Source organism: Peromyscus maniculatus, chromosome 11 (assembly GCF_049852395.1).
Source record: "Peromyscus maniculatus bairdii isolate BWxNUB_F1_BW_parent chromosome 11, HU_Pman_BW_mat_3.1, whole genome shotgun sequence".
Taxonomy (NCBI): domain Eukaryota; kingdom Metazoa; phylum Chordata; class Mammalia; order Rodentia; family Cricetidae; genus Peromyscus; species Peromyscus maniculatus.
In genome coordinates this window covers 88239654-88265769 of record NC_134862.1, presented here as the reverse complement: position 1 = coordinate 88265769, position 26116 = coordinate 88239654, and the positions used below count along the sequence as shown (strand labels likewise).

At 47.4% G+C, this 26116-nt stretch overlaps 1 protein-coding gene and 1 long non-coding RNA gene across 5 annotated transcripts in view; one reads left to right on the top strand and one right to left on the bottom strand.

The window, feature by feature from the left end:
* The first annotated feature begins 668 nt into the window (after positions 1 to 668).
* Positions 669 to 15592, top strand: LOC121821364 (uncharacterized). Of its 2 annotated transcripts, none has more exons than XR_013043450.1 (3): positions 669 to 785; positions 4081 to 4151; positions 15467 to 15592. It is a non-coding gene; the product is annotated as an uncharacterized LOC121821364 (long non-coding RNA). The 2 variants fall into 2 exon arrangements; XR_006062153.2 differs by lacking the exon at positions 15467 to 15592 and adding an exon at positions 14424 to 14553.
* Positions 15593 to 19325: 3733 nt separating this feature from the next.
* Cnst (consortin, connexin sorting protein) overlaps positions 19326 to 26116 on the bottom strand; it is an 88828-nt gene continuing 82037 nt past the window's right edge. For all 3 annotated transcript variants that reach the window (XM_006974203.4, XM_076548055.1, XM_076548056.1), the window contains 2 exons: positions 24252 to 24387; positions 19326 to 21866 (listed from right to left, as the gene is read on the bottom strand). In XM_006974203.4, the coding sequence (XP_006974265.2) occupies positions 21661 to 21866; positions 24252 to 24387 (342 nt within the window). In that variant the 3' untranslated portion in view covers positions 19326 to 21660. The remainder of the gene's footprint in view (positions 21867 to 24251; positions 24388 to 26116) is intronic.

The window sequence follows — 26116 nt, the reverse complement described above, 5'->3', positions numbered from 1 at the left end:
GCTGTATATGGGGCAAATGAGGAACTAACTCTAGGCAGAATAAGCAAGAGAAGACACTTGTTCCAGGTTGTACTGTTGGTGGTGTCAAACACTATGCTGAGGACCCTTGTGTTACGGGGTAACTTTTAATTCATTAAAAAAGAGAGTCCAGAGAAGAAGCCAGTACTGGCCCGGATTAGCAGGGTTTAGATATGGAAGAATCAAGAGAGTAATTGAAATAATAACTATTTTAAGTAAACATTTTTTTAAAAATCACAATGAACAAAAAAATCAAAAGTTTGAACAAAGTCAATGATTCTGAGCAAAGGTTCTCTGCCCAGTGAGTGTGGAAAGCAATAACATAGCACCCTGCCAAAAAAAAAAAAAAAAAAAAGTTAGCGAGTTGGTTGAGCAGGTTTTGGCACCTGCCATTAAGCCTGGACCCTAGTTCAATCCCAGGGACACATTTGGTAGACACAAAGAACCAACTTCACACACACACACACACACACACACACACACACACACACACACAAACATAAATAAATAAGTGTAATAAATAGAGGTGCCAGAGCATGAGATGTCTGCCAGGGAAAGCTGCAGACCAGGAGTGGAACCACCCAGACAGCTGCTGTGCTGCAGGCAGCAGAGGGCAAAGGACAGCGCCATCCGGGTCCTTTGACCGCAGACACACAGCTGCAGGATGTGGAGTTTGCCCTGCTGGGTTTCAGTCGCTTTGGTCCAGTACTTCCTCACTATGCCCCCGTTCCTCCCTTTTGGAATGGTGATGTCTATTCTGTGCCACGGTAATGTTGGAAGTGTGTGATTTGCTTTTTGATTTTCCACGGGGTTACAGTAAAGAAATTGCTTTGCGTTTCCGAAGAGGCTCGGACTTTAGAACATTGTTGAGTCTGTGGTAGACTACGGGGACTTCTGACGTTGGACCGAATGCATTTGTATTATGATATGGCCAGGAGCTATGGGAGCTGAGGAGTGAAATGTGGTGGTTTGCACGAGAATGGCCCCCATAGGGCTGCATGTTTGAATATTTGGTCCCTAGTTGGTGGCTATTTGGGGGAGGATTAGGAGACGTGGCCTTGTTGAAGGAAGTATGTCACTGGAGGTGGGATTTGAGGTTTCAAAGGACTATTACCATTTTGTGTAGATGTATCCAACAGTCTTATTAAATAAGAAACACAGAACCAATGTAAAAGAGAAAGCTGAGAGGTCAGAGCTCAGAGCTAAAATCTCACCCTTCCTCCTGAGGTGTCCCAGCTTCCCGAAAGAAAGCTACATCCTGTCTGTCCGTCTTTTTATAGTATTTTGTTCTGCCTTCTCCTTGGTTGTAAACCCAAACACGTGACTGCCTCGTCACTGTCTGTATGTACAGCCCCCCAGGTCTTAAAGGCATATGTCTCCAATGCTGGCTGTATCCCTGAACACACAGAGATCTATGGGATTAAAGGCGTGCGCTACCACCGCCACACTCTTGCTATGGCTCTAATAGCTCTGACCCCCGGGTAACTTTATTTATTAATATACAATCAAAATCACATTTCAGTTCAATTAGAATACCACCACAATTTTGAGTTAGTTCTCTCTGTTTCTACTTGTGATCAAGACCGGCGCTCTCAGCTGCTGCTGCATTATCTATAGTTGCTCCACTCTCATGGATCCTAAACCTCTAAAACTATAGGATGGATTACATTCTTTCTTTTATAAGAAGCGTTGGTCATGGCATTGTTTTTTTTTTCCTCAGCAATGGAAAAGTATCTAAGACATCTGTTTTCTGTTGCTATGATAAATGCCTAAAGCTAAGAACTTTAGAAACAACAAAAATTACTTAGCCCAATATTAAAGACCAAAAGTTTGCCGGGCAGTGGTGGTGCACATCTTTAATCCCAGCTCTCAGGAGGCAGAGGCCTGTGGATCTCTGTGAGTTTGCCAGCCTGGTCTACAGAGTTCCAGGATAGCCAAAGCTACACAGAGAAACCCCGTCTAGAAAAACAACAAAAAACCCCAAACAAACAAAGGCCAAAAGTTCCAGTGTAGGCCGCCCTAACTGCTTGGTCTCTGGTTCAGGTGAGCCGTCTGTTTATGTCACAAAGATGAAGAAAGAGAAACAGCGTCAGAGTGCTTGATCAGCATGCACGAGGCCCTGGGGCTGAGAATAGAAAAACAAAAGAGCACATAAGAGAGACAGACAGACTGACTGACTGCTTCATGCTCCCACTCTGACGAGCACTAACAAGGGGTCCTCATGAATTTCACTGGTCTGCCCAGGAGCAATGCCTGAGCATCTGGCTCCTACTGGCTCTGCTTTTCAATGTTCCAACACTTTTCTTATCACTGCACTTGGACCGAGCACCAACACATGAACCCTTGGGAAATGTGCCCAAACCATAGCACAGAGAGTGTCCAGATCCGCTTCAAAGTAATTCAGGACATGTATTGGCATCAAATGTTAAAATATATCCCTGTATCCCAGATATGACAGTGTTATCTGGATGATATTTAAATGAAAAATTTAAATATTCCTAAAATGATTAATCCTAAGAGTGTATACTGTGCTGGCTGGTTCTATTCTGCTTGGCAAAAACTAGAGTCATTTTGAAAGAGGGGAACTCAGTTGAGCAAATGCCCCCACCAGATTGGCCTGAGGTGCCTTTCCTTGATTGATGACTGATGCGGGAAGGCCCGGCTCACTGAGGAAGGTGCTACCCCTGGGCTGGTGCTCCTGGGTGCTAAATAAGAAGGAAGGTTGAGCAAGTCATGAGGAGCAAGCCAGTAAGCGGCACTCCTCATGGCCTCTGCCTCAGTTTCTGTCTCCAGGTCCCTGCCCTGCTTGAGTTCCTGCCCTGACTCCCCTAATGATGAACCATAGTGTGTAAGTATAAGTGAAATAAACCCTTTCCTCCCCAACTTACTTGTGGTCTTGGTGTTTTATCACAGCAATAGAAACCCTAACTAAGACACATACTTATTTTTATCCTATGTTGACTTCAGCTAATTACTCACCCACACCTAGCTGCCAGACACACTATTTCTGTAGTTTCCATCTGTTGCCTCCACCACACGTGAGTTGCCAAATTCCATATGTGATGTGATGCCATGGTCACCAGGGAAGTCTGCATTTTGTTCGTCTGTCAGTGACACCCATCTCTGTCTTCCAGGAACGTATTTGACAGACAGAGACTCCAGCCCTCGCCCCCACTAGACTGGGGCTCTGTTATCCCTTAGGTCATAACTTTAGGCATTTATCATAGCTTAGGAAGTGCGGGATTCCACTGGCTTTAGGCCTTCCTTCTCTTCTTCACGCTTGCTTCCTCATACACACTAATGAATGTAGCTAGAAGTTTTCCTGTGTCCCACCCAGCGGCGTGGTCCCTCAGCTGCTTATAAAATAATCATTCGGAGGCTTATATTAATTATAACTGCTGGGCCATTAGCTCAGACTTATTACTGAGTAGCTCTTACACTTAAGTTAATCCACAATTCTTATTTATGTTAGCCACATGGCTTGGTACCTTTTCTCAGTTCTGCCTTCACATCTTGCTTTCTCTGTGTCTGGCTGGTGACTCCTGACTCTGCTCTTCCTCTTCCTTTAGTCTGCTCGTCCCACCTATACTTCCTGCCTGGCTACTGGCCAATCAGCATTTTATTTATCAACCAATCAGAACAACACATTCACAGCATACAGAATGATATCACCCATCAAATGTATGCTTCATTCCCCAAATAGTTTTTTATTAATTTTCCCTGTGTGTTACATGAATTTAACACGAATGAATGCAAAACCCTAAGTGTTCGTAAGAATTGGAAAAACATAAATATTGCAAGGAACATTTCAAATGATGCACATCCTACGATCATATGGGTGATACGGCTTGCAAAAAGTGATAACATCAATACAGAAAGTGTCTTGGGGTGAGGGCTGGGGTTCCTAAATTAATGAAAATTATTTACTTGCCAGTATAGTTTTATGAACATAAAACTTTTCGCAAAAAATATTTTAATTATTTATATATAAAAAAAACTTGGATTTGCATGTGTTGGAGGTCCTGTGTGGAGTAATTTGGGGTTTGTGTTTTATTTGCACAGTTCTTTTTTGGGCTCGTCTGTGAAGAGGAGTCTTGCTTTCCTGGGTCCGATTTTATCATGAGAAGAACTCAGTAAGTCACTAGATGGAGCTCTTTGGTTCTTCTTGCCCACAGACTGTGTGGTTTCCTTGGCACACACACTTCCCAAATACAAAGGCCCATAGGCACTCTCTGATAAGCCTTCCCACCACCTTGATGAGATGCTGTGACTGTGCCCCGCTGTGTCTTTAGCATAAGGCTCCTTTGAAGGACACAGGATGACATCTGGTTCACTCTCTTGGAGAGGTCAACTTTGTAAACTAAGCTCTTCTTTTTCTTCCTCCTCTCCTCCTCCTCCTGTCCATTTCCTTTCTCCCGTGACCCCTCCTCATCAAGACCATTCTCACCATGTAGTCCAGGCTGGCTTCGAATTCTCTCCCCATTTTTCTGTCTCAGCCCACTGAGTGCTGGGATCGGAGGTATACACCACCACTTCTTGAGGAGCACTGTTTGGACCAGCAGAAGCATTAGCCAAACACAGAAGGCCAGTTTTGCCTTTTTGCTGATTTGCCTATTTGTGTTAACGTATGAGGGACAAGGGAATACAGTGTAAGCATGGACAGCAGCGGATAACGTTCCTCTTCCTGCTCAGCCACTGAATTGCGCATGCCTGGCATGGGAGACGTGCAAGCACCCCATGGAAGACATTGTAAAGCACTTGCTAATACCTAGCAATCAATATTAATGTGCAAGTTTTCTGTCTGTTTACCGCTCCTCTCCGAGGTACCTGAGCATCTGTTTTAGTCAGGGTTCTCGAGAGGAACAGAACTGATAGAAGGAGGCGCTACAGAGCTCCAAGGCCAGCACGGATGCTCCTCTCTCCTTCCTCTAGTGGGCAAGAAGCACATGCCTACAGGGCTGTTTTGTTCACACATTTCCCCCTCTGTCCTACACACATTGAGCGCTACCGAGAGCCGAGAAATAGAAACTGGTGAAAGTGAACCCTGGTTTTCTGACGGCTTGCTTGGAACCGCCAGTCTGGGTGGAGCTGGAGACAGGAAGCTCAGGGCTTGAGGAATACAAGGTCTGTGGGACAGTGAGACGGAACCTGGAGTGGCTTGTGTAGGTCGGGAACAGCCACACCAAGGCAAAGGGTGGCCTCAGTTTCTCAGTCTGTACCAGGGTCAGCTCTGTAAGGACCTCAGACGTAAGAAACAGTTACCCCACTTGCTTCACTACCCCGAAAGCGACAGTCACGATGCCGCTTCATGGGCAATGCCACTGGTGACGGCTATCATCTGGCATAAGGAAAGAACGGTGAGGGGACAGGCTGTAGTGCGCTGAGGAGATGCTGGGAGCAGGGGATGGACAGACCTACATTTAGTACCACCTCAACCTGAGGCGATTTCAGTGACCTTGGACATACCATTCGCAGACTCTGAGCTGTTTTTTCTGGAAGGCAGAGTTAACTCTTGTTCTGTTCTGGAGGATGTATTTTGCAGGAATTAGGGCACAAAAGTCTGAGTTCATTTTCTGACTCAGCCACTTTCTGAGTGTGTGCCTGTGGGAATCTCACGGAGTTACCTCAGTTCTTATGTAAGGTTGTACAGCCTCATAGACTGGCATGAACTTAGGTCAGGTAACAGTTTTCCCCAGGGCTGGAACACAGTGGGACTCAACTAGTGTTTTTCCCAGCTTAACTCAAGCAGCCCTTGCTACCAAGAGACAGCCCAAACATGTAGCCTGCTGTCTTCCTCAGGAATGGTGCTTGTTGGCCTTGTTGCCACAAAAATTTAAATATCAAGAGGTCATGGATCATGTTGCCTAGCACTGAGTCCAGCACACAGAAAGCACAGAATAAACAAATCTCTGCCAAACACAGACAGAAGTCTACAGGCCTTGACACATCCGCCCATCAGGCCGATACCGGAGAAACTATTAGTCTAGGCCTGTAAATTCTGGAACGTTTACTTTCCTGAGCTACTTCTGGGACGCGAGTGGACCTGTGGCTAATAATAATGGAGAAGGAGAGCATGGAGAGGCAAGTCTAGACTGGCCGTCGTCGGCACACAGACTGAGTGGAAGACCTTTCTCCTGTGTGTCAGGTACTTTTCTGTTGCTGTGCCCAAAGGCCACAACCCAGAGCAAGTTACGGAAGAAGGAGGGTCGTCGTTTTCTTTTTGGCTTGTGGTTCCGGAGGACCAGTTGTCTGTCACGCAGCAGGAACAGGAAGCCGAGAGAAGGTAGAGAGAACTGGAAGTGGGGTGCGGCTACAAACGGATGCCCTTCCTCCCCAAACAGCTACGAACTTGGGGTCAAGTGTTAAAATGCATGGGTCCATAGGGGACACTTTTTCAAACCGCCACACCCCGCTCTCGGGTGTCACGGCTGGGGTTGGGGTGTGGGGGTCGTTTGTTTTCCCCCCGACAGGGTCTCCTATAACCCAGGCTGGCTTTGAACTCACCAAGAATGACCTTGAACTTCTGACCCTCTGCCCTACCCCCACCTGCTGGGGTAGCCCTGTGTCACCTTGCCCAGAAATGTGCATGGACATCAAACCCAGGGCTTCACAGACGCTAGGCAATCTCTCTCTGCGTGGACCTGAACTGCCTCCCTCCAGTCCTGAATTCCTACTGTGCTGCGAAAGTCTCAGCTGAGCATTCTGAAAGCCATGCCACGGGCAGTGTGGTCCCTTGTCAAAGTGCCCTGTGCCCTGTGTGATGTGTGACGAAGTGAGACATTTCTGGGAGATCCCAGAAAAAGGACCCAAGAAGGTAAAGTGAAAGACAGAGACCTCTGTGCCCGTCCTCCCAAGCCTGGAACCTGCAGTCTGCGGCCTGCAGGCTTGAGAGTGAGCCCCATCCCATGCCTGGCCTTTGGAATCAACTTCTTTGTGGGAAAGCAACTTGTGTTTGCCACTGAGCACAAATGCACGGGGCTATTTCGAGCCACCACCCTCTGGAATCATGACAGTCTAACTTGTATAACTGGAAGTAGGTCACCAACTAATCTCTTCCCAGTGACAGAAAAAAAAAAACGCATCTGCAGAACCCATGAAGGCGAGAGTGAAGGCCTGACCTTACCCTTTGCTAACCCACCCCCACTCCCCTGGAAAATGGAGACACAACAGGTTGATTAAGTGGAGTGTGCATTTGCCTGAGCTAATACGTCAGCTCCCATCTGGCTGCACATACACACAACGTGGTAAAATGACCAAGTCCCCCGGTTCTTTCATCGGCATTATCATAGCTGTTGGTGGTTGTCATAGAAACCAGCAGAGGTGTCATGACTTCTCTCTCCCAGCCAGAGAAAGACCTAAAGTTATTCTGATCTGAGCCTGTTAAAAATAGAAACTGCCTGAAACTAGATAGACAGCCTAAGAGTTCTGTCTGCTTTGAAGATGTTTTGCCGCATGATTTTTTTTTTAATTTTTCAATTTGTCGTAAATTTTAATTAAAAAAATAGAAAGAAAAATGTTGAGGGGGCTGGGGAGATGGCTCAGCTAGTACAGTGTTTGCCTTGCAGACACAAGGACCTGAATTTGTTCCCCAGAACCCATGTTTAAAATCCTATACTACATCGTGCTTTTGTAATCCCAGCACAGGGGAGGCAGAGACAGGAAGATCCACGGTGCTCACGGGCTGGCCAGCCTAGCCTATTAGTTTGGGTCTTAGGCCAGACAGAGAGGGACACCGCCCCCTCAAAAATTAAGTGTACTGTTCCCCAGTAACAACAGCTTAGGTTGTCTTTTGGCTTCCACACAAGGCACACACACACACACACACACACACACACACACACACACACACACACACACACGAATGCAAACACATGCACACATACACAGAAAAAAATATAAAAACAAAATGTTTTTGTTCCTTTTCAGCTACCCAGAATGTAATAATTCACCAAGAACTGGTTTAAGCCAGGTGTGGTAGTGACAGGCTTACAATTGCAGTGCTTGGGAGACAGAAGCAGGGGGATGAGAAGTTGGAGGCCCCACCTTTGCCACACAGGGAGTTTGAAACTGACCTGGGTTACATGCACCTCATATAAAATAAGAAATCAAAATGAAAACAAACCAACAATTGGTTCTAGTGGCATCCAGTAGGTCTCTTCACTTGCTAGAGGTGGAATCCTACATGAGTCGGAGTTAAAGGCATACTCACAGGCTTCTCGAGGGAGAAAGGATTTACACCGACCTGAAATTCTTCGGGCTTTTGCTTTAGTGTGGAGCTTGAATATTTCCAGAAAGTTATGTGTTAAAATCTTGGTCCCCAGTTTTGAGGTCCTGGGTAATGACAAAACCTGTGAGAGTTGGGTCTGCATGTGTCCTTGAAAGGGATTGTAGGAAGGCTGGTGAGGGGTGGTCAGCAGGTAAAGTACTTGCCGCAAAAGCCCAGTGACCAGAGTTTAACCCTGGAACCCAAGGTGGAAAGAGATGAACAGACTCCTGAAAGTTGTCTTCCTCTGGCTTGTGAGGGTGTGCCCACACTCACACAGAGACACGCACATACACACAAATAGAAGCACATGTTTAGAAAGAAAGGCCAGGCAAGGCAGGCAGGGAAAGATGGCTAGTGGGACCCCACCCTTTCCTCTTTGATTTTTCTTCACACCTGGCTACGAGGTAAAGAGTCCTCTGCTGCCATGTGCTCCCACCAGGATCTACTGTCCCATCCCATGTCCGTGTCCAGGCAAACTGATCATGAACCGAACCTCAAAATCACAAGGGCTGGAGAGATGGCTCAGAGGTTAAGAACACTGGCTGCTCTTCCAGAGGTCCTGAGTTCAATTCCCAGCATCCTCATGGTGGCTCACTACCATCTGTAATGAGATCTGGTGCCCCCTTTGGTCTGCAGGGATACATGCAGGCAGAACACTGTATACATAATAAATAAATAAATCCAAGAAAGAAAGTAAAAAGAAGGAAAACTAGTTAGGAAAACTGCAAATATTAAAAAACAAAACAAAAAACACATGAGCCAAATAAACCTTCCTTCTTTCCAAGATTATTTGTCACAGGCACTTGTTACGATAATGGATAGCTGGCTGACAGACTCAGCGATGGCATTGCCTGGTCTCATTTTGGCCATTGTCACATCTAGGTCCCTTTGGCAAAGATGTCACAGTGACTAGTTCTCAAATCTCACATCCCTTCAGCTCTAGCTAGGGGAGAGGTGAGATGGGTTCTGGGTGCCTCTGGGCAGAGTCTTTGCCAGCGTTTGCTGCCCAGTGGGAAGCGTGAGGGGCGGGCGGGGCTCAGGGGGAGAGGGGCAGTAACTGCTGTCATCCAGTGGATGGGCAAGGGCCACCTCTACACGGTCACATGCCCTGCCCAGAGCTCATCCAGCCCTCGGAGTTTACCCTTAAATAGCCAGGTGTTGTAAAGGAGATCAAGAGTGCATTCTGGCCGGGCTTTAATCCCAGCACTTGGGAGGCAGAGGCAGGCGGATCTCTGTGAGTTCCAGGACAGGCACCAAAACTACACAGAGAAATCCTGTCTCAAAAAACCCAACCAAACAAAACAAAAACAAAACAAAACAAAACAAAACACAAGTGCATTCTGTCTCTGGTGTGTTGACACAAGCCAGACAAATCTGTTGTTCTTTCCAGCGCTTGCATATCTGTACCCGCCAGGAGAAAGACACCGTGCATTTATTTAAAGTTTCATTTGAGGAATCACTGTCACAGGGGAAGGATTAGCTAGAAAAACACCGAAAACCCTAAGGAACACAAGAAAAGCAGGTGTGAAAACCAACCCGAGGGCTGAGAGAACACACAGGCTCCCCACCCCCACCCCGGGGTTGAGGCCTGGACCTGTGCAGACGTGACTCACTGAATGGCCGGGGAGCTGCTGTGGGGCCTCACGGAGAAACATCTGGAACTCTGCGCCTGAACATGCCATGCACAGTTGTTTGTGGGGCCTTGTCCCGACCCCAGAGGGGTGGGCTATAAACAGCGCTGGGGTGAAAGGATTCCCCTGTTCAGGCCGTGCTGCCCTGGTGTGTCGTCACTGCGGGAGGAAGCTGCTGCCACGGAACTGACCTGAGCACCCCCCGGCTACACCTACTCTCCTGGTGGAACTATGAGTGTCTTGATGGCCTCACTAAAGCACCAGCTTTGGGAAAGTTCTTCTGGAGGAGCTCATGGGTGTTTCACGTTAAGCTCGCCCTCTAGTGGTGAGGAAGGCTAATCACCTGCATCCCAGCCAGCGAGGGCCCTGAAGGGGTCGGGTGGACCTTCAGGAGAACCCACGCACCCAGAGCAGACACCTGAGATGGCCATAGCCATGTCAGGGGTGGGAGGAGGGAAGACAGAAGGTGTGGGGCTGGAGCCTGCTCCAGGGAAGGCCTCCAAGAGTCACTCAACCCAGGAAGGACCGTCATGATTATTAGTGAACTCCCAGAAACTTCTAATCGGATTGAGACATAGAAACCGAAGTTCAGTGCAAGATAGTGTGTGCCAAGTCTATATATATAATAATATATTTATATATTGAATCATTATTACATATTAAATTATATATAATTATATAAATATATATCGAATCATTAGTATATATTAAATATAATAATATATTTATTTCTTGATCACTAATTAATTCCACTAACAAGTGTTGGGATATGCTAAGTCAGTGCTGGGGGCAAACGGTCCGGTGTGGTACACAGTAGGAGTGGGAACTGTTACGTGTCTGTCAGAAGGGTGAGGGCGCACCCGGTCTGCCTCCGTCAGCTTTCCCACAGCGCGACAAATGCCCGAGGCAAATCAACTTTAGAAGAAGGGAGGGTTTGTTTTGGTTCAGAGTTTCGGGGATGACCCATGTTGCTCTGGACAGTGGCAGCATGGTGTGTCAAGGTGGGGACATGCTGTTTACCTCCAGGCATCCGGGAAGCAAAAGAGAGGAAGAGCAGGGGCCAGGGTCTTACATCTCCTTCAGGGGCATACCTCTCATGGCTTAAGACCTCCCAGAGAAGTCTACCTTCTCTGTGTAGCCCTGGCTGTCCTGGAACTCGCTCTGTACCAGGCTGGCCTCGATCTGAGATCTGCCTGCCTCTGCCTCACAAGTGCTAGGAATGAAGGTGTGCACCGCCTCCACCCTCTTTAAAAATTTTAATTATCTCTTAAGAAATGAAGCCTCCCTTTCAATGCCGCTCTCCTCAGGAGACAGGGCTCTGGAGTTGGCTTGTCAATGGCTAGCTCCAGGACACTCACCTTGTGGCCAGTTTTAGAGCCCAGCCGTTGGCTCTCAGGGGTCAGCGGCAGCCCTATCCAGGGCCACTCACAAAGGCGGGAAAGATGACAGGCATTGAAGTGGCTTGTCAGTGATTCTTGTGGTGATTTATTAGGGACTGTGAAAACTTAACTGCAGAGCTAAGAGGCACTGCTGGGCGAGACAAAGCTGTTCTCCCACCCCATGCCTGCCTCCCACTGCCGTTACTGTCGTTTTGAAAATGCAGTTGTTGGAGACAGGCTCTTGCGCGACTCCCAGCCTTGGGTGGAGCCTTCTGTCTGGTGGTGGGCTTCCCTGGGGTCTTGGTTCAGATTGGAAAGTCTTTGGACTTATGAGGCAAGAGCCACCATCTCCAAAAGGCACAGAATGGATGGCTGATTTCCCTCTGGAGCTCTTAAGGCCTGAATTCTGACCTGCCTGTTTGTCCTTGTTGAAGTAAGAATACTTTTTTTTTTTTTTCATTTTTACCACAGCATTCCACAGAAGAACTGAAAATATTATTGAAAACAAAAATAGCATTCGAGACAGGACCTAGGACAGGCAAGGCGGGGTGGAGGAGGAGAGGCACGTGGTTCCTTAACTCCTGTACGTGTGCAGTGCGTGGCACACTCTGGAAGCTGAGATGGCCGTCTCGTGGGGTCACAGAGGGGCTGAGGTGGCATGTTTTCCACGAGATCTGCCTCTGGGCAGTTGGGGAAGGCAGAGCCCGTTCAAGGTCTGTTCAGAAAGGGAGCTCTCCTCTCTGTCAGTCAGCTGGAAGTTTTGTTTTTATAGTCTCAATGTTTTCCATTTTTGTTTCCACTTAAGTTATTGATGGCTTAAATATTTATGCCCTGCCAGACTATAATAAGCAAAAGAAAGAAAACCACTCACAAGCATGGTTACTAAAATCCTGTGGTCTCTCAGGCTTTTCCTTCAAGTATGTATGTGTGTGTATGTATGTATGTATGTATGTATGTATATAAATTATTATTATTTATGTGCATTGATGTTTTGCTTGAATATATGTCTATGTGAAGGTGTCAGATCCCTGGAACCGGAGTCACAGACAGGTGTGAGCTGCCATGTGGAAGCTGGGAATTGAACCTGGGTCCTCTGGAAGAGCAGCCTGTGTTTTTAACCCCTGGGCCATCTCTACAGCTCCTTCCTTCAGTTCTTCTTTTGACAAGTTCAGGGGGCTTTGTGGATGAGCAGGCAGATGTGATAGGGGCTGTACCCCTGGTTCGGATCTCCTGGGAGGAGCAGTCAGTGCGATGTTTCAGCGGGTAAAAGTCCTTGAAGGCTGGACCTGAGTGCTACCTCAGAGACAGACACACACGGCAGAGCGAGTGAACCAACTTCTGAGACATTCTCTGACCTCCATATGCAAACCACACCTGCACAGACACACACACACACACACACACACACACGCACGCACGCACGCACGCACGCACGCACGCACGCACGCACGCACGCACGCACACACGCACACACGCACCAAATAAATAAGTGCAATAAGAATTAACAAAGCAGAGGAGAACAAGTGAACAAAGCCCTTGCTTTTACTTCCCATGGTGCCCAAGGAGCTCCAGGAAGGGGATCTCCCAGGTCACAGCTCATTCCATTTTAGGAGTCCTGTGTCCCCAGAGGCTGTGCCTCTATAGAGACCTCACTGCCTGCTCCTGTCCAGCCCTTTCCCGCTCTTTCGCCAATTCATCACTCTGAAGGAGAGGAGAGGCCAGCAGGACTCGGCTGGCACTAACGCACTTCTATTTACGAGTAATGATTTTAAACACAAGATGGGATTAGTCTCTGACGAAGAGGTCAGGGAAGAGCAAATCTCTCATCAAGAGGGATGCTGTTTCTCCCAGCGGAAACACAAGTGCGTGGATGTGCCTGGCTGAGGAACAGCAGGTGGGATAGGGAACATACCCTCAGCTACCTGTCATCTTTTCCCACGGCAATTAATCGAGGGTTGGATCCAGGTGCAGCCAGAATGCCAACAGAAGATCTGGGAGCTATAACAAAATGGGTCTCAATGCCGTATCTCACATACAGGTGTTTAGCTGATGTTGCCTGAAACCTGAGAGCAGATCTCACAGTCCTGTGTCCAGGGCAACAGGACGTGGGGGCACATTTGCCAAATTTTCTTTTTTTTATTTCAGGTACATACTTTTTCATTTTTGGTATGTGTGCATGTTGTGTGTACCCATATGTGTGTGTGTGTGTGTGTGTGTGTGTGTGCGCGCGCGTGTGTATACATGTAGGCCAGAGGACAATCTCAGAGGTCACTCCTCAGGGGCTGACTTGTTAGCTTCGATAGTGAGTACCTTTACTCTCTCTGGACCAATTATATTTTTGGTATTAGGCAGGGAGTCCTTGGCCTTGAGCATGCTAAGTGGCTAGGCACACAATTTCCCATGGTGCTATAATCTCAGCTTCCTGGGGGTATTTTCAATTTCTGAACCAGAAGTGGAAACTCTTCCATTCTTCTGTTGCTCCTGATCTTAAGTAGGTCACTGACCGTCCTTGGATCACAGCTTTGTTCTGGACACAGCAGAGCCAACTGGACAGAGTTTGTACTGCCCAGCATCTGTAAAATAACATGATTCTAAAGAGCCGGGCAATGTTTACACAGGAAACTGCCGAGCAGTTTGGCTTCAGTTTACAGGGAATGACAGACTCTTTCTCAGGGGACCTCGTGTAAGGAGCACGCGCAGTGAAAAAGTCACCTCGCTCCAGCCTTCTGGAATGAGACTGCTGTTTGCTTACACCTTGGTGACCCTTTACACTTTTGTGTGTGTGTGTGTGTGTGTGTGTGTGTGTGTGTGTGTGTGTTGTGGAATGATGGCTCAGTGGTTAAAAGCACTGGCTATTCTTCTAGAGCACCCAGGTTCAGTTCCCAGCACCCACACGGATCTGACGCCCTCTTCTGGCCTGTTCTGACACGCACATACATGCATACATACATACATACATACATACATACACACAAGCCAAACACTCATACAAATAAAAAAAAAGCAAATCTCAAGAAAACCTTTTAAAAGTGTGTTTATCATTTGTGTATGTGTGCGCACAGGACATGACTTGCCTGTGGAGGTTGGAAGACAGCTGCGTGGCGTCAGTTCTGTCCTCTCACATTGCAGGACCGTCCTCGGGTTACCAGGCTTGTGCAGCAAGCACCTTTACCGGCTGTGTGACCTTCGAGGCAAGCCCTGGAGGATGTCCACCCTGGCAGCTCTGCTGTCCCTCGCGGGTCCTTTGGCGCCATGCTCTCCCCTGCCACTGCCAGAGCTGGACACAGAGTCTGGGTGTCAGGCTCATGTGGTCAGAGAGGACCTGCTTGTCAGAGTCTCTTTGCCAAACACCCTTCTAAACCCATCTTCACCCAGGTCACCCGCCTCCCTAGCATGTAAACGTCAGGGACGGCATCACCCTAAGGCACCCTCCGGTCTAACCAGTCGTAGCTAGGGTTGTAGGATTGGGCTACACAACACATCAAGCTTTCCAGAGAAGGAACCATTGGCGGCCAGCTCTTGGAAGTGGCCCGTGGGCATAGTAGATGGCTTGAAAATCTATGCATCAGTCTTCAGCTTCTACCCCTCACTTCCGTGTGGCTTTAGAGAATTCCCATGCGATACTCCAACTCCACCCAGCAAATGCAGCCACCCAAGTTGTTTCTTCTCGGTGAGGGAAAGCAGAATACATTAGACTGCCAAAGGATACAGAGGGGTTTGGCTCTGAAGTTGTTAGAAATCCTATAGATGAGGAAGCGGGAGGCTGGAGAAGGTTAAACAGCTTGTTAACGGGACCTCATTTGTTATCGGGATTCCAGCCCGAGGTTGCTTCCTTTCTTCAGGGTTTATGCTCTACCAAACTAGCTTACGTGGGGACAGCCTCTTCTCTGGGGCTGGTGAAATGGCTATTCCTAGACCAATTTCCACTGAAGCAATACCATACAGAAAGGCATGTGCAAGCAAGCACAGCAGAGCAGACAATTCCCTGGAAGTCTAAGGCAGGAGGATTCCGAGTTTGAGGCCAGTTTGAGTTATGCAGCATTCCAAGCCATCCTGAGATATGTAGAGAAACTCTTTTACAAAAAAGGAAAAAGTTTACCTTCATTCATAGCAACTTATGGACCTATTTCTAGCCTTGGAAGCTCAGGGTGTTTTTCTCGCTTGGTTTATAGGTTGTCAAGCCCAGGTCATGCACTTGGAAAGTGAAAGCCAGCCACTTAGAGCTCCATCATGCTGATGGGTGAGGGGATGATGTAAGCTACTTCTGCTCCTGAGTGCACATCTCCTGCCTGACCTTTGATCCAAATCAATTAAGCAATGAAATTATGAAACCTCACTTCTGATCAATACCTTCCGTCCAGAGGGACACTGTGCTGTCCTTACAGACTATTATTAGATTGGGTTTGGAATGTGAACTGCTGCATCATGTAGAATTAAAACAAAATAAAGCAAAAGGAAACACTTAAAAAAGCAAAAAAATCTCCATGGCCTCTATTGTAACCCAAGATGGCCCAGACCTGGTCATCCTCCTGCCTCAGCCTCCTGAGAGCTGAGAAGACAACCATGCTCCAGTGTCGTCGTCGTAAGTCAGCAGCTCAGCATTCAAGAAGGAACTAGAGGGATCCGCAAACAGTAAACAGAGTTAGGACGGGGTGGGGCATTTGGAATTAATGAGTTTATCCAAACATACTGCTAGCTAGTGGGTGACCAGGCCTTGCACATTTGAGGTATGTGGAGGTCACCAGAGGTTTTGGTTTTTCTAATTAAGCCACAGCGGTGAGATGGAGCGAGCCATCTGAAGGACAGAAGGCCTTTTCCTTGCCTTGAGTATCCTCATAACCCCTCAAGGACCCTCCTCTACTGTTCTCCTAATCTTCATTTAGTCTGAGTTCTAGTCACAAAAGGCTGTTTAATACTTTTCTACACCCAGCGAGGTGACCATCCTCCTTCTTTGTTCTATTACTAATACCTGAATTCCTTATGTTGAACTAACCAACCTTGGACTGTCCGTCCAGGCAGTTTGGAGACTCGAAGTGTCCAGAGGTAGCTCAGTCATTTGCATTTTCTAGGTGACTAAGGACCCTCCATGTATTTTCATGTCCTCATTGGCCATTCACACATTCTCTCTCATGAAGGCACTTCAAAGTGGTCATAATTCTGAATTAAGTGAGCCTTACATACTCTAAATTTACAAGGTCTTTGACAAGTTCATTGTGAGGCCCTCGCTGCCAAGCCAGATGACCTGAGTTTGTTCCCCACGACTCACATGGTGGAAGGGGAAGAACTGACTATCAGAGACTGTCCTCTGGTCTCCACACACACACCAGCAGGGACCCACTGCCCAGCCCACGAAACTGAAAAAAATATTGTGACTATTTTCTTCCATTTGAGTAGTTGCCTCTAATTTTCCTAACCACATTATATGAAAAGCACATTTTTAAAAGTCCAGTTATGAGTGTTTCTTTTATAGTCTGAGCTCTGAGGAGTATCTTTTCATGTAAAAGCGGCAAAGCCGATCTGGTTTCTTCTAGATACCCTCCAGTTTCAGGTTTTAGACTTAAAACCGATTCACTTCAGATTTTCGTTGTTTATGTTAATTTTTTCCAATTGCACATGCAATCTTGCCAGCATTATTTGTTGAACGGGTTCCTCTTTCCTGACTGAGCTGGCCTGGCTTCCTTGTGGCTCCCTTGAACATGCACACGTGGCTCTTGGTGTAGGTCTCCCTAGTCACCAGCCGGTAACTATAGGATGAAGCCTTGGAAACAGGAGCAAGGGTCCTCCAACTCTGTTCCGACAATTCCACTATCTTCTAGGTCATTTGCATTTCATGCATTTTAAACTGTCAGTTTCTAAAACCTGCTGCAATTTTGATTTGAATTGTGTCTGTCACATCTATGGTAGTCCTGGGGCCTGAACTCTTGACCTGGTGAATAGTGAACCCTCTATACCGAGCTATGCATCCTCAGCTGGCTTGCTTTCTTCAGAGAGGGTCTCACTGTGTAACCCAGGCTGGGGTGTCGCCTTCACAAACACAGTCTACCTTCTTTGAGACAGAGTCTCTGATTGGTTTGGAAATCACCAATTAGGCTGCCTGGCCAGGAGACCTAGGGATTCTCCTGGCTCCTCCCCTAGAACTGGAATTATGAGAGTGCATTTTTTTTGTGTGGGTTCTGGGGATCAAATTGAGGTCCTTGCCAGGCTGGTACTTCACCAGCTGAGCTCTCTCTGCCTCCCCCACCCTCTCTCACCAGCGATTTTCTGAAAAAGTGATACTGGTCTCCTAAGACGGACCAGCAGCACTTTCTTTTTAAAAGAGCATCTTGTGAGATGGGTATTTCTTTCTTAAATGATTGACAGATTGACTGGCAACACCCTCTGGCCCTGGTTTTCCTTGTGAGGCGGTTTTTAATTCAGGGCCATTAAGACTTCTGTTTTTCTTTTGTGACACTGAGTATGGAGCCTAGTATTGAGGTCTTGTGCTCAAGAGGCAAACACTCTACTTCTGAACTACACCCAGCCCCAGCCCCAGAGCTTCAGTTCTGAACAGAAAGGTTTCACTGGAAGCCCGCCCGCTGTGAACTCCTGATGTGCTCATGCAGGTGTGAAGCAGTGACCGCTGGCAGGACAGATGGCTGTTGACTTTCCTTCCAGTGGCTGTGCGTTTCCCTGATTCCTAACAGTTCACGACACATGACTGGAAATGATGACCTCTAGTTCCCACCCCCTAGGTAGCCCGTTGTTATCTAGTTTCTTTTCGGTTCCTTCTTGGCAAATTGCATCCCTTGACCAGACACAAGCTCTTTGAGCCGGGTGGGGCCATGCTCACAGTGCTTACACTGAGGCAGTCGGATGTGTGTCAGGGTACAGAGGGCAGCCAACACCACTGGGCAAAGTTCTGCACGCGTCTCCGCACCAGGCCCAAAGCTATACCCAGCTTACTCAGTAGCTATTCGAAGGCCAAGGCATAGGCCCCAGAATCACTTTCTGTCTCTGAAGGTGCAGGTCATGTGACAGAAACAAAGTGTGGTGGACTTGGGCATCATGAGACCTGTGGTTGAGAGCCATTAAGTGTGTTAATCCAGGTATGGAATGAATGAACGTTAAAGTACTACAAACACCACATAAAGTACCACATGAGACCAAGTTCAGATCAACTGTGCCTGTAGAAACGAGAGGGTTTCTGCCAGCAGTGGGAGCCCAGCCTCTTGAAGGGGATCAGCGGAGGGTGGGGGTGGGGAGACGGGGTTGGGGGACAAGAGTGTACCAGGAAGTGAAGCCGCTCAAAACGGCACCACCTACATGTATGCAAATGTCATCATGGAACCCATTATGTATAACTAATATATGCTAACAGAGAAAAGTAAAAAGCTGCCTGTGTGTGGGGAGCATGCGCCACAAAGGCCAGTGTCAGGACAACAGGTCAGCAGCCAAAGGACGCCTTTGTCCTCCATGTCCCCCTGCTCAGCTCCTCTGGTCCTTTATCCCTGCTCCTCTCAGCCATGTTGTCCCGTCATTCAGAAGACCCAAATCACATCTGCCCTTGCAAAATAAGCCTGACCTTCAGACTTTGCATCCTCGCCACATCTCACATCCCAATCCACAGCTCGATAAAATAAGACTTTAGACTTGATGTTCAAGTCCAAAAGGATGCACTTGAGAGCGGAGTTTGGTTTACCACGTCAGGCAGTGGCAAGAAGAATTTTAGAAGCCGAGCAGCCGTTACTTAGGGGCTTATTAGGACATCTTCACCACAGGGACGATAGGACGGCTCAGTGGGGGGAGGTGCTCGCCGTCAAGTGGACGGCCAGTACGAATCTCTGGACCCTAATGATGGAGGAGAGAGTGACTCCGCAAGTGTACAGTGTGGCACACATGTGGCCTCCTCCCAGAATAAAAAGTGTAATTAAAAAAAAAAGACTTCCCCCAAATAGATGGCATGTCCTTCAGGGGCTGGACCAACTCTGACATTATATTTTGTTTTCAATCGGTTCCCTGAACATTAAGAGTACAAATAAATTCTCTGAGACGTTTTGTTGGTATAGATTTTAAATTACAAGCTTGATTTGACACCCTCAAACACAGTTCTTAAGAAGGCTAGTTATAAATAGTTGTCAGCACTTTCAGATGAGAGGAGAAATGGTACCTCAGTACAGTAGATGAGCTCTTTATGCATGGGATAACGTCCTCTCCTCTCTAGGTGGGATGCTCCAGTTCATGCAGTAAATGACTATGACATTTTCAAAGGTGCCCTCGTGTTTCTAGGTGAGATTTCATGCCCACTTAAGTCAAGCGGTCAGCCTACTCCTGATCACTCTGTGGTCCCTGAAGTTGGTGACCTCCCCAGCTCCTCTGACGCACAACGGGGCCCCGGTTAGACAGGTGTCAATTCGGGCCCTTCTTTTGATGATGGCTCCTGGGAAACCTTGGGTTCTAGAAAAGTGGCCAAGGTGGCCGAGAGGTAAATATAACACCAGAGGTCATACAGGACTCTGAGTGACCTAAAGTAGGCAAACAGGAGGAAGATTTTAACTTTTCTGGATATAAAATTGTCAGAAACAAGGGCCACCAAGTCCCTGCAACTAGAAATCACGAGGGTGAAACACGTTTGTGTATCATGCGGAGGCCCGTACAGAATCCTCACTAACGGCTTCCACAGAACCGCTGCTCATGGCAGAACCAGGACAATGGGACCTATTTTACACATGATGTGAATACAAAGTCTTCAAATTTATAATAGGACATTAAAATAATCTTCTGATAAAATCAGCCTCAGGTATAAGGAATCTAAATTTCAGTATTCTGTATACTTCTAAATAAATAACTCTGATCTATAACCATTGAAAATATTACAGTTTATGGTGACATGATAAGAGATAAGCCACACAGTATTATAGTAAAAATAAAATGTCAATTTAAAAATAAGCTAAAATATATGGAGCTGAAACAATAGAAATCAAAACACTGAGTATCTAATTAAATAGGTAGCGGTGAGATGACCAAATACATGCTCAGCCACACACTCTCAACTCATACAAAAAGCCCTTTAAATTCACAAGATCCAAATAAATAAGCAGAAACACAAAGGAAGGTACTGTGCCAGCCAGTAACTACAAAGCAATTTCTCTCTTTTCCTTCCAAATGATTCTAACAAAGAAAACAGAACATAAAGATCACTTGCTAAAAAACTATAATTCATGATTTTTAAAAAAAGATGTTGCCTAGAATACAAAAAGTCAAAGCAAGGCTTCCTAAACATTAGATCACTGTACCGTAAATAAGGAAAGGCCACCTAACGACAGATTTAAACAGAACTGGACATTTAAACTTGTCTATTTAAGGTATGATTGAATTTCCGCTTCATGACCCAATGACAGGGAACCAAAATGAGTCTGTGGTAGGAACACACATTCCACACACCCGAGTGTATGCCCTGTAACTACTCAGTTACACGTGGTGTCCTGCTTCATTTAACTGAGTAAGGGTTTACCTTACATGAACACCCATACACTAGGAACCACCCTTCACTTGGACTCCTAGTCTTAGTTCCAGAACGTAATAACTGCTCAGTAAGTCTCTCTTGAGCGGTGGAACCAGGATGCATTGCTTCAGGCAGCATAGAAGCCACAGCGGAATCTCACCTGAGACCTGGGAGTTCTGTCATGGTGCCTTCGGGCCTGTCAAATTCATTGCCACAGATCCGCCCCTCAAGGGCCAATATTCCTACGGTTTATCTAGTTCACAGGGAAGCCTTCTCCAGAGATGTGTGTGTGCCTGCACATTGTAGTCAAGTTAAAAGAATAAAGGTCATCTTTGTACTCTAGGCTGGATATCCGCGTGTGGTAACTGCTTCAGACATACACGCACCCACACAACCATTTCACAAATGGAGAATTTAGAGTAATGCCCAAAGCTTAAATTATACAGCTCCCAGATTAACTAAAAAATGGCATTGGAACCATAAGGTAACTCTCTCTGATTACAAAGAAACGTATTGCGTGGTGGTGGTGGGGGCGGCGGCGGGGGGAAGCAATGCCTATGGAGCAACAACTGTAAACCGGGAGTGTCCTTCAGGCTTGCACGACGCTGCCCAGTGTGCTTCACTGCACAAGCAAGCAGCAAGGACAGGCGTGCTCTCCACGGCGCCTCCCCTCCGTCCCCAGCGCCTCCACCAGCATCAACCTTCTTCCGTGCATCATCATTCTGACAGTTCTCTGGGCTGCCTCTGAAGTTGCTGTTTCTAACGTCAGTCGGTCCTGGGGTCCTTGCTGCTGGGGAGGGGGAATGTTGCGTGACTCCTGAAAGAAAAGCTGTTTGGGAAGTCTGCATCGTTGTCTGTCTGTCGGCACGCCTGTCCCCCCTGCTGCTAGGAGAGGTAGACCCAGTGTTTGAGCCCCGCCACCCCCTGCAGCAGCTTCGTGTAATAGAAGTCCATGTTGTCGGCAAAGTCTGTACAAACAGGTGACTCCATGTCACCCAGAGTGCAGTAGAGTGCAGTTCCTCCAACACTGAGGAAAACCGTGGCTATGCACAGCAAGACGAGCAGGATGCAGGAGCCACTGCTGACTTCATCTGCAAACGAGAGAACAGGGGTCAGACAGCGTCGTCACACAGCGTCACACAGCCCTAGTCAGCTCAGTCTCCACCTGCTCTTCCTCTAACCGCAGTTCTCTCTGCCTGCTAATCCATGCCAGCAACCTGGTTTATGTATCTCTTCCTGCCTCTTCTTCATACTGTGAACAGTCAGTCCTCCGCATCTGTGGGCCAAACAGGCTGAAGAAATTTTATCCGTACGAAGCATGCACTCTTGTCTCATTGTATTCCCTTAAACAATACTGTGTAACAGTGACTTACAAATAATTGAAACTCATGAGATAGTATATGCAGTCTGGATGACTTCAACTGTGGAGCCAACTCTCTGACCCAAGACACCATTTAACAAAGAATAAATAGCTGGGCGTGGTGGTGCACGCCCTTAATCCCAGCACTCAGGAGGCAGAGGCAGGAGGATTTCTGAGTTCGTAGCCAGCCTAGTCTATACAGCAATTTCCAGGACAGCCAGAGCTGTTATATGAGAAACCCTGTCTCAAAACAGGCAGAAAAAGGAACAAACAGAAAGAAAACCAAGTATGCAGGAAGGACTGGTGTGGTGGTTTGGCTGGTAAAGGACTTGGCTTGCAAGCCTGATGGCCTGAGTTCAGTCCCTGGAATTAATTAATGTGGAAGAAGAGAACCAGCTTCCCAAAGCTGTCCTCTGACCTCCACGCATACACTGTGGCACAGGTGTGACTGCAGTCATCACCATCCAGGCACACAGGGGGTGTGAACAGTCTATGAAAACAATGTGCCGTCTCAGATAAGGGTCTTGAGCATCTGCAGATTTTACTATTCCCGAGCCTTGGGTCCTGTAGTACATGGAGGTACATTTTAATACCACTTGGGTATTTGAAAGTATCTATTTTGTTTAAATACATTATGAGCTGGGGTGGGAACAAGCCATGAGTGGCTGTGACTGATACCAAAAAGATGCAATGTGAACGTGAAATAGATTCCAGCTTTGGAGGCCTGAGTGTGGGAAAGAGGATGTGAAATATCTCACCAGCAATTTTCCCACACTGATCAATCACATGGTGCAATCCTTTTGATACACTAAGTTAAATGAGCACATTTCATAGATTTTTACTTTTGTTATGTGGCTGCCATAAAATGTAGAAGCACCTATGAGGGGCTAGAGAGATGACTCGGTGTCTAAGGCACGGATTATTCTTCTGGACGACCCAGGTTCGAGTCCCAGGCACCATGTGATGGCTCACGACCCTCTGCAACTCCAGTTCCAGAGATCCTGACGCCCTCCTCTGGCCTCCTCAGGTACTGCACACATGTGGTACACGGGCACACATGTAGCAAAACACCCATGCACATAAAAAAAAAAAAATCACCTATGAGCGTCCACATTACACTTCTAGGACACAGTATGATGAGTGGAAGGATGGGCCTCTTCAGGGCGCTGCGGGCAGGTGGTGAGGTTTGTACCTACACACGTGTAAGCCTTACCTAAAGGTTTCATGACTGCTGAGACCGACTGACACACTCTGTCCACCTGCTTTTCATCGTCCTGAGACAATGGCAGAGCAGTGACTATTATTTTGTATTTTGAGGAGGATCAAGCTGAGGAACTTGATGAAGAATGAGGGGGCCTGAGCGTTCCAGACCCTTGTGCCCTTGTGTGTGGTCAGGATGGAGGACTCCACAGGGGTGGGGGTGGGGTCTGGAGGCTGTGCTGGTTACCACAAGATGCTTGGATAAAAATAAAGCATTCCCAGGGCCTTTCAGCTTCACAGGTGAACACCCTAGGCAGCTCTCCCGCTGTCTTAGAAACACAGTTCAGTGTTCACGCCGCTGCTCAGTGCACAGAGAGGCACATGGACAGGCCCTGAGCTGGTTTCCACTTCCCTGACTCGATCCTGCCTCAGGTAACTCTGTCTGCAACCACACAAGGCAGCTGTGCTGTGAGAGCGTGGCCTCAGTGCTGGCCAGGGACAGAGGTGCTCAGCGACAGCTGGGCTGAGCAGACGCCCTTGGGAGGTGCTCAGCTTCCATTCGGAGGAGAGACTGCCGCGTGATAAGAGAGGCATTAATTTGTCACTGAAAACAAAATCAAAAAACAAGCTCACTACAGAGAAAAAAAGAAAAGAGGAAAATACTAAGGAAAAAAAACCCGAGGTAAGTTTTAGACTTTGACCACTTCTGGACTGGGGAGACCACAAGGTCAATTTTGCAACTCACTCATTTATTTCAGCAAAAAATGCTTCAAAAATGAAAGCTATAACTCGATTTCTTTCCGTTTCCCTGCCAGAAGACAGAGCAAGTCCACACAGTCCTCACAAAGCCTGCTGGCAAAAATCGGGCCACACGACTGTCCAGCACTCATGGCTGGTGAACCCGGGGCGGGCGCACCTTGATCCAGGTTATCATCTATTTCCTGGAAGCGCACTCTCCGCTTAGCTGGCCTCGGCTGCATTGGGGCAGGATGGTCTCCCATTGCGTCATTCCTCTTCTTTAGGATGGACACCAGCCCTTCTGCAGGAACGGCCTGTGGGAGATCGATCGGGAGAACCGTTACGTTAAGGTGGGTGGGACTCATGGGTGACCTGTCACACATGCAAGCACAGGACGCCTTTCAGTGATTTCTACTCCAGCTCTCTTCACTCAACAATAGGCGCTCTCGCTCTCTCTCTCCCTCTCTCCCCCTCCCTCCCTGAGACAAGGTCTTGTCCAGGCTGGTCTTGAATCCGTGGCAATTTTCCTGCCTTAGCATGAATGCCAGGATTACATGTATGTGCTATGACACCTGGCTCAGGGACAGTATTTAAGACACAAAGACACAAGGCTTAAAATACACGTGGCGGCAAACTTAACATCAAATGAGTTACCTCAGTTCCTCAGGGAAAGTACACATTACTAAGTGATCTCTACTCATAACCTTCTGGGGACTTTTCTTCTAGAATTTCTCTCAGTTTTCTATGACTCATTTCTCTGCATGCAGAGGTAAGGACTATTTGGCCAGCACCCCCTGGTTCTTCTTTTTTCCCCTCAGATAAGGGTCTCCTTCAGCTCATAGCTGAGGATAGCTTGGAACTTGCTGTAGCCCAGGCTGGCCTTGAATCTGCGATCTTCTCCTGAGTGCTATTGCACCTACCCTCACTTCACCCCCGTTTTTGTAAATTTAATTGGAAACTACCCAAATTTTGCATCGCTCTGGGGGGGCCTGAAAGCAGAACTGGGGAGCTGTGACAGTCTGGTGCTTCATGGGAAAACTCTGCATCAGGTACCTTCGCCCCCCCCCCCCTTCTGATTTTCACACACCTCTCTCCTTCTTATACGCCATCTCTGGTCTCAAACCAAAAGCGCTTGCTTGCCATTTATTTAGGAACAAAGGCCTCCAAAGTGCGGGGGAGGGGGAAAGAGGGTCAGTGTGGAGAGGCAGGAGGGGTGTGCTCACTTCTGCACACCCCAGCCGACTGGGAGGACATGCCTACTTGCTTCAGGCCATGGATGATGACGTGGGTGGGCACTGTGGATGTCAGGGGCTGGAAGCTAGGATGGATTGTAATGTCATTTATCCGATCAATGGCATAAAGTACTTAATATGATTTCCAGTTCCAGGCAGCAATCTCGGATAATTACGGATTCCATTAGTTCTTTTTATAATTCAGAGCTTTTAGGAGCAAACGGCTCTAGACAAATAGTCTTCTACCGGGTTCTCTGAACCTGGGTCTATAGAAACCATTATCTTAAAAAAAAAATCAATAATTTAGCAATTTATTCTTTTTATAGGAAATACATATTTCCGATACCCTTATTCTGAGAAAACTCAAGTACTTGACTGACATTAAAAGGCTAAGCACAGGGCTGGCAAGATGGCTCAGTGGGTAAGGGAGCTTGCCACCAAGCCTGAAGACGGGCCTGGGTTTGATCCTTGGAACTCACAGAGTGGAAATAGAGAACCGACTCCCTTCGCACGCACGCACGCACGCACGCACGCGCGCACACACACACACACACACACACATGCTGCGGCACAAGCATGCCCCTCTCAATATAGAAACAAATATAATTGTTTTTACATGGACAAATATGTGCAGGAATAGATTTTTAAACTTTCTTTAGAAAACATTGGAGAACTCCTTCATAAAACAATGGAAAATGATTTTATAAGTACCTTCCTTGCTCAAAATGAGAAACAAAGGCACACTGATAAGCTTGTAAAGAGCAAGGAACGGAGCCGGTGAGAAGGCTGAGGAGGTAAAGCACCTGATGTG